This window comes from Marmota marmota, unplaced genomic scaffold (genome assembly GCF_001458135.2).
Source record: "Marmota marmota marmota unplaced genomic scaffold, marMar, whole genome shotgun sequence".
NCBI lineage: Eukaryota > Metazoa > Chordata > Mammalia > Rodentia > Sciuridae > Marmota > Marmota marmota.
The window spans coordinates 826,396-838,893 of NW_025999869.1; the positions used below are offsets into that span (position 1 = coordinate 826,396).

The 12,498-nt window shown below is 53.9% G+C and overlaps 1 protein-coding gene across 2 annotated transcripts in view; it reads right to left on the reverse strand.

Moving 5' to 3' along the window:
- Positions 1–101: 101 nt before the first annotated feature.
- The window catches only part of Sh3bp5l (SH3 binding domain protein 5 like), a 16,151-nt gene continuing 3,754 nt past the window's right edge, over positions 102–12,498 (reverse strand). Inside the window, exons 3-7 of one of the 2 annotated variants that reach the window (XM_015492602.2) lie at positions 10,566–10,628; positions 10,282–10,410; positions 7,693–7,854; positions 6,373–6,546; positions 102–5,882 (exon numbers count right to left, since the gene is read on the reverse strand). In XM_015492602.2, the coding sequence (XP_015348088.1) occupies positions 5,415–5,882; positions 6,373–6,546; positions 7,693–7,854; positions 10,282–10,410; positions 10,566–10,628 (996 nt within the window). In that variant the 3' untranslated portion in view covers positions 102–5,414. Of the gene's footprint in view, positions 5,883–6,372; positions 6,547–7,692; positions 7,855–8,630; positions 8,654–10,281; positions 10,411–10,565; positions 10,629–12,498 lie in introns of those variants that run through there. The other variant, XM_048815198.1, reaches the window with a different exon arrangement.

Below are 12,498 nucleotides of genomic sequence, written 5' to 3' on the forward strand. Positions count from 1 at the left end.
TGGTGAAAAAATAGAAATTATTTTTAAATGTGTTTTAAGAGTCTGTCCATTTTTTAGAATTATAAGCACATACTTGTGTGAATGATTTTTAAAAAGGGATATTGATGTTTTTTAAAAAGTTATTTAATAAGACTACCATGCAGCTGACATGTGTTAACATGGTAAAGCATCAAGTATATAGTAAGTGTGACACCAAGCGCCAAAACCCAGGTGAAAGACGGGCCAGATCAACCTGCTTTGCATCTATGTAGAACAGAAGGTCTGGAGGGGATGCGTACCTAACCCAGTGGGTTTCTCTTGATGGGGGAGGGCCACAGAGGGGGCTCCCAGGGTCTTCCTCTTTCATTTAGTTCATTTTGTTCTCTTTGGATTTCTTATGTGTCACTTTCGTAATCAGAATTCTTAGTATCTTACTGACTTCCAGGCTTAGGTGGGGTGGGGGTGGGCTCAGTGGTAGAATGTGAGGCCCGGGGTTCAATCCCCAGCACCATCAAATACACAAAAGCTCAGTCATGTTCAAAGCTAGTTTTTGCTGAGCTTAAGTTTTTCCAATCTAAGAAGTCAGCACTTTTGATCGGTGATGTGAAATTTGAATATTTTTCTTGGTGTTCCTGCTTTGAGGAGGAGAAACATTTCCGAGTAGTAGTTTTCTGGTAGACTAAGTCTTATTACCTTTTTAAAAAATAAATGTTTGATTTTGTAAAGTGAATTATTTTTTAAAGGAAGAGTGGAAAGGACCGTGGCTGACCCGGGAAGAAGGTGGGACGAAGCATGAGGCTGAGGAAGGAGGTATGGCCCTCTGAACTCCGGGCCTGGCTCTTCCACCCGATCCTGGTTCTTGGAAGTTCCTCTTTCTTGGCACCCCTACCTCCCAACCGAGCTGGAATCATCAACTGTTTTACTCACATTGTGCTGACCACCAGCCACCTGCCTGGTAAAAGCCACTGCCCAGGGCTCAGTTCCTCAACTGCAATGCACAGCCATCACCCCTTGTACCTGCGCTGCCTGCAGGAGCACAAGTCCCTCACCAACCCGGACTTGCTCGGCAATCTCATGCGGGACCCCAGTCCTATCAACCCTGCCACCTGGATAATTTAATGCTTAGTTATCCTGAAAGGCCCCAGGTGTAGCCACCTTGGGCAGACAGGAATACCGAGGCCAGAAGAGCCACGTGACTCATGCAAACAGCTCATTGTGGCAAAGGCCAGTCAAGGACAATCTTTCTGGACAGCATGCTCAGTAATTTTGATGCCTGAGCTTGCAAATCACAGTGTCAGAGTGTCTGGAACGAGAGTGACTACACATCACCTGAGTTAGCTAGGGGCTACACCTGCCCGCTCCCAAATCCAGCTGTCCCCATTTAGACCCGCATCAACTCCCACCATGGCGTTTTTGCACACTGAAATATCTGGGTAAATATTCCTTAATGAACCGCATATGCCATTTTGTTGTCCCCTCCAACCAGCTCAGCTGCAGTGGGGGATTAGGAAAGGAAGCAGGAAAGGGAGAGGCAGGACAGGAGGGAAGACCAGCAGGAGGTGACCTCTGAGCACACTGCAAGTCAGCAGCTCCCAAATATCCTGTCTCAAAGGACCAAGTACCCCAAGACACTGCCTGCTCTCTCTCACAGGGCCAGTGACTCCAAGGTCTCCTGGACATGCACAGGGTCTGGGAGGACATGGGGCCTCTACACTGGTGCCCACAATCCCCCGCCTCTACGAGTCTCACAGGCCCCTCTGTATTGTGCACAGGGAGGACCTCCGTGTTGCAGGACAAACACTACAAGCCTCATCCCCTGCACCAAAGATTCATTGAGCTCCTCACAACTTAAGGTGGCTGCTGCCCCCTGCCAGCAGCATGTGACAGTGACATGGGAGAAGCCACCTCCCCTAGTGAGATGGATCCACCACAGACAGCAGAGCAATTTGTGGGCCTGTCAGATGAGGGAGGTGCAACTTTTTTATGAGGACAAGGCCACTGAGAACCGCTGACAGAATTGGCTGAAAACACCCCTTGATGGACACTCTGTGGACCTACACTGTCCCATTGGATAGGGACAAAAAACCAGAGTAGAAGCCAGGGGACATCCACTGGAGATGTGAAGAGGTCCTACCCTCCCAACTGCTGTACCAGAGACGTGCTGTAGGTCTTCGGGAGGCACAAAGAGCAAAAGCCCCTCATGATCTGTGAAGTACAAGGTCTGTGCTGGGCCAGGGGAGACTGAAGTGCCAGCCCCTCGGTGGAAGGACACAGCAATGGGGACAAGGCATGCGCCTGTAATGAGATGCACCCGGTGAGCACCTATCAGCACTAGAGGAGACTGCTGGTTGTGGCTTGTCCTCTTCCACCATCAGCTCTGACCTCCTGGCCTTGCTCCACCCTGCCTGAGTCCTGCTTCCCCGCATGATGAAGTCTGAACATTAGAGAAGCAGCCCAGGCAAGCATATGAAGCAGGGGTAACCTAGACTTCTTCCTCTCAGAGGGAGTAGGGGGCTATAGCTAGTATCCTAGTATCCCCAGAAGCGAGGTGTTCTGCCCTTTTTATATGTCCTAGGCTTCCTCTGTTCTCCTGCCCTCTTCCCCTTATCTTTCTCCTTCCTGCTTAAGTGACTAGGCCCAGGAATGCTGGATGGGAGGGCCAAAGGTAGGACACAGGTGGGCTGAAGGGGGAAGGGCAGGATGGAGCAGCCCAGGACACATTAAAAACCGGGAGGGAGGGGCAATTCCTGGGACAGGTTACCTTGGCAACAGGTTGGAGCAGGGGCAGGTTCTCCGTAAGGGTGGAGGAAGGGCTCTGAAGGAATTAACATTTCAATCCCTCAGTGGGCAGTCTCCCACTTCCCAGACTCACTCAAAATTGGCCTCCTTGATACGACCTGACAGGATGATTTACCAATCTGTGCTGACTGCCTGTCTGATTCTGGCTTCACTTGGTCTGGCAAATGATCTTGCAGGGAGAAACTGCAGGGCATGCACAGTACTCTGGTGCTCCTCCCCCAAGGAGCCTTACAGGACCCATTCCAAGACAGCTTAGTGCCATCTCAGAAAACCCATGCATGACTGATAACCACACTATTATATACTAAAACTTGCTGAGGCTTTAGCTGTTCTTGCCACAGGAGGTTAGACGACTATAAAAAATGATGAAAATGCTAATAGACTTCATTCTAGTAACTGTTTCATTGCTTATCAAGACATGATGTTATACGCCTCTAATATGCACAATTTTTTAAAAAGCCCACGTGGGCTGGGGTGTAGCCAATGGTAGTGCACTTGCCTAGAATGAGCAAGGCCCTGGGTTCCATCACTAGCACCACAAAATAAGTAAATAAATAAATGAAACCAAGCTGGCTCACCCAGACAGCCATGCACTGCTATTGATAAAGGCAACATTTCCCACCTGCCTGCCAGGCCAGCAAAGGTGGTCTCCAAGACCCAGCAGCAGTCCCTGTCAAGGAGCACAGTGACTTCCCAGTACAGAGGCTCCTGATGCACCCACTGCTCTTCTGTGTCCCTCCAGCTCCTGGCCTTCACCTGCCTGCTCCTGGCCCCACTTGCCACCCTCCCTGGCAAGAGCTGTCTCCTTCCCTTGGCTGCCAGCCTCTATCCAGGTCTGAAGCGTCACAAGCCAGCTGGCTGCAGCCAGACCAGCCTTTTGCTTTGGGCCTCTGGGGCTACTCAGTTCACATTCCTCCCCAACTGGAGGCCACTAGAAGTTTCTCAGGTGCTTCCCACCCTCCCACCTAAACTGTGACTTCAGATACACACAGATAACCCCCACTGTGAGCCAGCTCTGAATGCTGCAGGAGAGGAGAACCAGCTTCCTTTGGATAAAGGATCCCACCCACTGGCCCATTCACTTCTTGGTTCCCACAGTGCCTACTCCACCCTGCAGGTTTCTCTGACCAAGCCCCTCCCTGGTGTCCTGGTCCCCACAGCATGGCCTCAGGACACTGGCTCCTCAGGTCATCCCCACTCACCTGTGTGGCCTCCCTCCTCTCCTGCTACAGCCTAGCTTGCTCTACCTGGTCCTCCATGCCCCTTTCTCTTCCTCCCTCTAACACCAACAGTAAACATTACTGTTACATAAACTATTTTATTTAAATAAAACCAAGGCAGTCCCTTTCCCACACTCACACTGACACATGCACTCACACACACCCGTGTCTCCCCTCCCCCTCCCCATCCGTGGCCAGCTCAAACCTTGAGGTTCTCATCGTTGCACACCCATGTCCCCTGATTCTCCTTCCCACCAGTGGCCACCTCAAACCCCAAGGTTCTCATTGTGACCTTCCTCCTCCAACCTGAGCGCAGGAGAGGCCTGTGCAGAAAGGCCCACCCCTCCTCCAAGTGCTGCAGCAGCACCCAGGCTGGGAAAGAGCTCCCTGTCCTTTTGGGGTGACACGGCAGGACCAGCTCTCCCAAGGCACCCAGATCTGTTTGGCTTCCCTACACACACTGGGAGCACCACCCCTGGAGCAGCTCCCCGAGGAGGGCTGGGACCCTCAGCCAGGGGACTCCCCCCCATCATGGCAGGCAAGGCTTGACAGGCTAGCCTAAGCACTCCCCAGGGACCGTGGAGTAGGGAAAGCAAGGGAGAGCAATTGAGCACCAATTCCCTAACGCCACCCACAGGAGGGTGCTGAGATGCAGTTCAGCAGCACCCACTCAAAACACTGGCCCAGCTCCACTGCAAGAGCAAGGGGTGGGGACCGCATCAGCCTCCCACATGGACCCCTCAGGGACCCACTAGCACCTGGGCAAGGTTGAGGACAGCCCAGCTGGAGAAACACCACATATACAGAGCCAGTCCAGAATGACATTCCCTATGCTGATAATGGGGTCAGGCTCCCTTCCATCTGGCAAGTTCTGCTACAGGGCACATATTAACAGCAGCTCAGTTCACAAAAGGGCACACTGAGGGTGGTGGTGTCTCCAGAGGTGAAAGGTCACCAATCATACACAGGCAGGCTAGGACAGAAGGGCGGGGCACATGGCCGGCAGGACTCAGCAGCATAGCTAGGGCACCCTGGGAGCCGCCTTGGGGTGGGTGGGGAGCAGCAGCCCCTTGCACCCCTCTGGTTAGGGTACTCATTTCCTCTGATGAGCTTCCCAGGTGTTCTAGACCAAGTTCCCTGAGGGGCAAAGCTAGACCAGGAAGGAAAGAAGTCAGAAGGTGGGAAGTCAAGGGTCTCAGAGGGGTAAGGGGAAGGAGATGAGTACAGAGAGCAGCCTTCTGAAGGGGCCCTGCAGGACTGCCTCCTGAGGGGGCAGGGGAGGCCGAGGAGGCAGGGCAGGCAGAGGGCTGACACAGCTGGCCTCCAGGGGAAAGATGGGATCTGAGGGGCAGGAAGAAGCCCAAGGGCCCTGATGAGACTACAGTGGGAGACAAGCCCAAAGCCCCAGCTAGCGTGCTACAGGCTGACACTGCGCTGGTGGCGGCCCCCTCGGGCCCCACCGTCACTGCCCCGGCGTCCCCCACTCCGGGGTCCCAGCTCTTGGCCGTCTAGACTGGCATGGTCCGAGAGGCCCCTCAGATGCTCCACCGAGTCGCACTTCTGCAGGTCGGAGGCCACGGTGCGCAGGCTCAGCAGGCTCAGTGTGTCTGTGTCCGCGCCAGGTCCAGGCCCTAGGCCGCCGCCCTCCTCCAGCCCCCCACCTTCAGCACCCTCAATGCCACTGTCCCCGTCATCCAGGCTTTCAGGCCCAGCCTCAGCCCCCACAGGGGAGGAGCGCCGTGGACCTGGGGGGTGGGCAGGCAGGCCCCGGCGCCGCGCGTGAATTTGCTCGCTGATCTGCTCCAGGTTGCGCAGAGCGACTGAGTAGCGGGTCTTCGCCTGTGCTACCTGCTGCTCCAGTTCTGTCACCTTAGCCTTGTGCTCCTGCAGAGGGCAAGACAGGTGAGGGCAAGACAGGTAAGCATGGGACATCACTCGGCCCCACTTGGCACTCTGCATCTAGGCCATGGCCTCCTATCCTGGAGGCCTGGCAGTGCTAGGTACAGAGCAGACCTGCAGCACCATCCCTGTGTGCCTCCTCTGGTTGGTCCTTCCATCCCGGGGGTCCTGCCCTGCTCCAGGCCCACTCTGCCTTCTGGGGCTGTCCTCCCAGCTCTCAGTCCCCACCAGAGGCCCCCTGCCCTCTGGTCCTCTTCCCCATCCCAGGGCTTTCACCAATTCTTCTTCCCACTGACCTCCCTTCTTCAACCAGTTTCTCTGCCAGGACAAGCCCCATCCACCCTTCTCCTATAGGGTCATTGTAGCACTTGTGCTTCACCCGGCAGGTGGCATCCCTTGACCTGCCCTCACTTTCTGTGCAGCCCCTCCTCCTCCCACACTCCCACCTGCCCATACCCCCCTGCGCTCCAGCTACCTCCAGGATCTGGCTGAACTGCGCCTTGAGCTCGAAGTAGGGGCGGCTCTTGCCGATGGCTCGCCGGAGGGTCTTCTGCAGAGCCTGCACGCGGGCCTCAGCCTGCTGGCACAGCCGCGTCACTCGCTGATGCTCCCGCTCGCCTCGAAGCCGCTCCTCCTCTGCCTCGTTCACCTGGCCGGTGTGAGGAAGGGACATGCGTTACTGAGCTGGAAAACACGCTTCAGTCCCTGGCACATGCCCAAGCTCAAGGGAACCTGCATGGGAAGGCCTCAGCAAGCCCCCCATCTGCAGAGCCGTCCGCAGGGGAATGTGGGTCCACTGGCCTAAGGACAGCGTCTTTTCCATCTTTTCTGCACTTGTTGCCTGATCTCCTGGTCTTCAAGGACCAGGTTTCAAGCACATGCCCCTGAAGCCACCTCTCCCCCACTGTCCCGCCTGTTGTCCCTGCACTACTTGCCACTCAGCTTTGCTAATGCCAAGAAAGGCTCTACAGCCATCTCAGTCAGGAACACAGAAGAAATGTCTGTCCTGGGCACAATGTCCACCCGCGGCCACCACAGTTGTGGCAAGGGGTCAGGGACAGGAGGAGCCTGTGGGGAATCACAGCTATGTATGGGGTTCTCCAGGCTTCCACACCCAAGGTGTACGCAGTCCAGAGCTACAGGTGAGCAAGGAGTAGGGGAGAGCTTTGGCCACGGTGTCCAGCAGGGCTATCATACCATATTCCAGGCAAGCACAGACTCCAAGGTGCCCACCATCCCTTAATGTCCCATGGTGCAGTTTCAATGGCCCCTCCCACAGTGCCCTGTGCCTGCATCTGCGTGAGCTCCACAGCAAAAGCTTGTGCCCTCTGTGCAAGGAGCAGCTAAAGAACCACGACACTGCCACTCCCAGGAGCTGGCGCTTGCCCTGTATAAGCCTAAAGTGAGAAGGAGCCCAGCCAGAGATCCTCCTATCCCCAGTCTACTTTCAGCAGCTTGGAAATGATACATAAATCACACTGCAAAAATCAAGGTACATGGCAACAAAACTGCACATTGTGCAACAGAAGAAAAGTATCACAGAGCTCAGCCTCATGAGATGTGAGTGCTGGACCAGGACACCCACTGGGTGAGACCTTGGGGTCAGCCCACACCCAGAGGCGACAGCTTGATACAATGCCATTCTAAGTCAGAGGGAAGGGCATACAGGAAGCCCCAGAGGTCAACGGAGAAGGCTGGAGTGGTGGAGAGAGGGAGAAATGAGGAGGTAAGGGGATGAAGGGACAGTGAAGGAAGGACTAGAAAGTGCAGAGACCTGCTGGCAACATCCACCCACCTTGCAGGTGGCATGGTTGAGCATCTCCTGCCATGTGGGGTCCAGTCGGTTCTTGTCAGCCATGACCCCCTGCTCGGCTACAAACACCATCTCCCGGGCGGCATTGTGCATGCTCACAGCCCGCTCATACCGCAGCGCTGCCTTCTGTGTCTCCTGCTGGGCCTGGGGGGAGATGGACATCAGGACAGGGAGCCCCCAACAGGAGGACACACCTCAGGCTTGAGGATGAAAGACGGAGAAAGACCAACTTGCAATGTTAGGTTAAATGCTACTGAAGTGGCATTCTATGGGGGAACATATCATAAGGAAATGGATGAGGAAAGAAATAAACATAGAAATGAATATTAAAATGAATGCTACTAGCCAGGCACGGTGGCACACACCTGTGATCCCAGAGACCGAAAGCTTAGGCAGGAGGATCCCAGGTTCTAGGCCAGCCTCAGCAACTTAGCAAGACCCTGTCTCTGACATAAAATGAAATGGCCCAAGGAGGAAGCTCAGTGGTTAAAGCACCCTGGGCTCAATCCCTAGTACTGGGGAAAAAAACCCAAAACCCCAGAAGGAATGACGCTGCCCATAGATGGTGGCTTGTGAAATCCATCACTCAAAGTCTGCTGGCCTTTTGCCCTGGGAAAACCCACACCATTTCAGTTGGAAGGTAGTTAGCAACATGGATTGAGTCTTACAGAAAGTCACTCTCCAGGATCAACTCCACATCCCGGGAGCAAGCTGAAGCAAATGACGTAATTTCCCAAGACATTCATCACAATCACGTGGGTTGAGTATCCCTGACTCAAGTCCAAGACCCCACCACGTTCCCAAATCTGAAGCTTTCTAAGCAACAGCACAATGCCACAAGTGAAAGATGTTACACCACCTGACTGTCCAGGCACAGAACTGCCAAAGCACCTGGGTACACCAGGTGAGGTGGTACATACCTAAGCTCAGCTACTCAGGAGGCCGGCCCGGGCACTTAGCAAGACCCTGTCTCAAAATAAAAAACAAAAATGGCTGGGGATGCAGCTCACGGGTAGAGAGCTTTCCTAGCATGTGTGAGGCCCTGGATTCAATCCCCAGTACCTTTAGGCAATGTCCACAGGTGTTTATGTCACAATATAACTGTCATGTTTAGACTTGGGCCCCAACTCTTAAGATATCTCATTATGTCTATGCAAATACTCCAAAATCTGAACAAACCTGAAACACTCTGGTCCTAAACATCTCAGGAAAAGAACACTCAACCTATACTAACCAAGCAAAAAAACTGGAAACAATGTTAACCCAAGTTCTCAGAGAAAACATACTAAACAAGTAAAACAAGAAAATATTCCTACATCTTTAAAGGATGATGGCACGGGGGCTGGGGATGTGGCTCTGTGGTGGAGCATTGCCTAGCACATGCCCATATCATAAAGCTAAGTAAAACAAGGGACAAAAACAGCACACATTGTGTAACCTACTTTGGCAGAAAATACACCAAAGTGACTACAAAGAAAGCCCATGTGGTTATATGTGGCTATCTGTGCTGCATTATTCATACCTTTTATTTTCTATATTTCTCCATCATCTGGCATTGGGGTGCCTTGATGGTCAAGAGGGGACTGCTCCTCCCAGGGCTATAAAAATGCCTGGACCTGATTAGCTGCTGTGTGTGTACATCCTTCACAGGTAAACCAGCTAATCCAAGGCCCGGATCCCAACCAGACATCTCCTTTATCAAATTCTTACTCAGGCCAATACTTCCCCTGCCCTACATCACTACAGGGTCAGCTACAGACAACGAGAGACCACCCTCAGAGCCCAGAGCCCGGCAGAATTACGCAGACCATCCAATCCGAAATCCACTCAGACTCACCTGCCCTGCTGTAGCGGCTGCTTCCCACAAAACCACAACAGAGGCTCTGGGCTCGGCTTCCCCAATCACCTCTGCCTCAATGACCCTGGTGCTCCCCCATGTGGCCCTGCATGGCATGGCAGGTCCCCTCCTCAACTAGGACCTAAGGCATGAACTCTTTCAAGGCAGCTGTCCCCTTGCCTAGCACCTTCCCACATTGGATTAAACAAGTCCTGAGTATAAAGTGCATGACAGAATTGGGAGAGATTTTGGATTTTTCTTGTTTCTATTACAGTCTTCCAATGATGAATCCACATTATCTGTGCAGAGAAAAAAGATGGATGGGGGTAAGAAGGATGGTCAAGCAAAGACACAGAAAAGACAAGAACCAAAGGGAAGAGGAGAGAGAGGAAGTGGAAGATGTTGGCCCTATCAGATGCACCTAGGGCCTGAGCCCTCATGCACAGAAGGTACTTAGCAGCAGGTGGCGGTCGAGGGGCAGCTAAGTGGGAGGGCATGAGCCAGGCCCTGGTTCTATCCCAGCTATGCAAAACATAAAATAAAATCAACAGCAGCAAGGCTGAACAGCTTCTAGAGCAGAATGCACCCACCTACCCCTATTTTCTAGGTCTTAGCCCACAGTGGTGAAGGAGCCTTCTTGGCCCAGAGCTGATCTGAAGCAGAGCCAGGTCTGCCCCAGTGCTCTGCCCTCTGGGTGCAGACACAGAGTCCAGGCCAGGCTCACGCAGTCCTACCTCCTTAGCCAGCCGCCGAGCTTCATAGTAGGGCCGAGCCTTCTCAATACAGCTCCCCAAGTGGGAGCCCTGCGTGTTGAGCTTCCTCGCAGATTCCTGCAGGATCCTCCGATAGGTGGTCCTGGCCTCCTGGCAAAGGGACAGGGCGGAGGAAGAGCATGCACATGGCTCCCAGGCCTCTGGTTCCTCAGACACACCCATTCCTCTCACTCTCTCCATCTGGGCAAGACACCAATGGAGACATCCCTGAAGACCAGCCCAAGGGTGTGAAGAAAGAGACTCACGTCCAGCTGTAGCTCCACCTGGTTAATCTCCTCACTGGCCTGGTTTAGATGCTCCAGTTCCTCCTGCACAGAGAGCATTGTTAGAGCAGGGGAAGAGAGACAGTACCCAGTGGGCCAGGAGAGGCAGGCCAGATCCCGGGGAAGGGAAAAGACATGGAGGAGGGACTGTCCCAACATGTCCCTGTCAGACATCTACTGGGTACCATCTAACACGACCCTTGAAACTCCACCTGTGGGCCTGGTAAACCCCCAAGTTAAAGAGGAGGAAATCACTGGGCGCTGTGGTGCATGCCTATAATCCTGAGGCTCAGGGGGCTGGCTGAGACAGGAGTTCAAAGCCCCACCTCAGCAAAAGCAAGGCACTAAGCAACTCACTGAGTCCCTGTCCCTAAATAAAATACAAAATAGGGCTGGGAGTGTGGCTCAGTGGTTGAGTGCCCTGAGGTCAATCCCTGGTCATCCCCCCCATACACACACACACAAAAAAAGAGGAAATCAAGCTTTGGGGATAAGATTAATACATGCCCCACGGGGATGTCTCCATTGGTGACACACTGCTTTTAACCCCAAATACTAAAATGTTATGTCAACATGCAATCAACCTAAAATATGAACCATTTTTTAAAAAATGCTTTTCAAAATCCACTGCATTTGATCCTGAGGGCACATCCCAACTTCAGACAGTAGCATGTGGCTCTTGTATTTGATAGTGTAAGTCTAACAGGGGGAAGTAAACCACAACCCAGTGTCAGAACAAGCCACTCGGGACGGGCAACCAACAGACAGGCTGAGGAGGCAGAGGACACCTAGGGAGCAGCATCAGCTCTAATTACAGAGCACCTCCCTAACAGGGACCTCACCCTGAGCTGACGGAATCACCCAAAGGGCCCTAGAAAGGCGACGCCCCTGAGGGTGGGAGAGGGTCCTTCCCAGTGGGCCAGCAGGTTCCTGACTGCCTCGCAGAGAGAGGGGCCAGTTCCCTCGACAGCTGCAGCGTGAGGCTCTTCCCCAGCTCATCCTGTATGAGGGGGGATGGTGACCGAGTCGGGTCTGATCTCACTGTCCTGACACTGTGGCCATCCTCTGGGACTGAGGCTGTCCTTCCACGAATGGCTCAGAAAAGACAGGACTGCTGTGATCACCACTGGGTAGGCAAAGAACAGGCCTCAGGAATGCAGTAAGCCTTTATTCCAAGGGAGAGAAGAGGGAGGCGGGCCAAGCTCACCCTGCAGTGCCCACCTGAGCCAAGCAAGATCCAGGATCAGATCCCCACCTGGTTCCATGACCCAGAGTGCTCCCCACCCCCAACTCCCAGACAATGAGGAGAAGGGCTCAGTGTTAAGTTGTCCCTGGTGGAAAATTGACAAGGGCTCTTGCTACCGGCCCGTGGCAGAAGCAGACATCATTTCATTACATAGGAACCAGCACCCCAAAGGCACTTCCTACAACTAACACACCACTTGCTCAGCTCTGCCCTGTGGGGTCCAGCAGACAGGAGAGGCAGCAGAGAGGCCTGCAGAGAGAGAAAAGGGGGTGCAAACACACAGCAAAGCTGAGCGGGAAGCCATCGAGCACTCCAGGCACCATCCTGGCCCATCGGCAACAGGCCATTGGCCGGCTCCACCAGCACTCCTGGCTCTCAGCTCCAACGGAACGGAATGCAGGGAGGACAGTCTGAGTCAGCGTGCCTCATCCATCAGTGAGCAGCAGCCAGCAGGGAGGGTGACCTTCCCGGGCACACTGGCTGCACTCTCAGGATGCCAAGCCACTGAGTCAAAGACATGGGCACTCAGGACAGAGGCTCCTGCCCCACCTAGTGCAAGCCGTCAAAAACACTCAAACAACCCGGGCACGGCTCCCCCAGCTAGACCAACACTTCCAGATGAGGACACACGTTGCGAAGTCACTCCAAGGAGTCGGGGGGGGGGGGGGG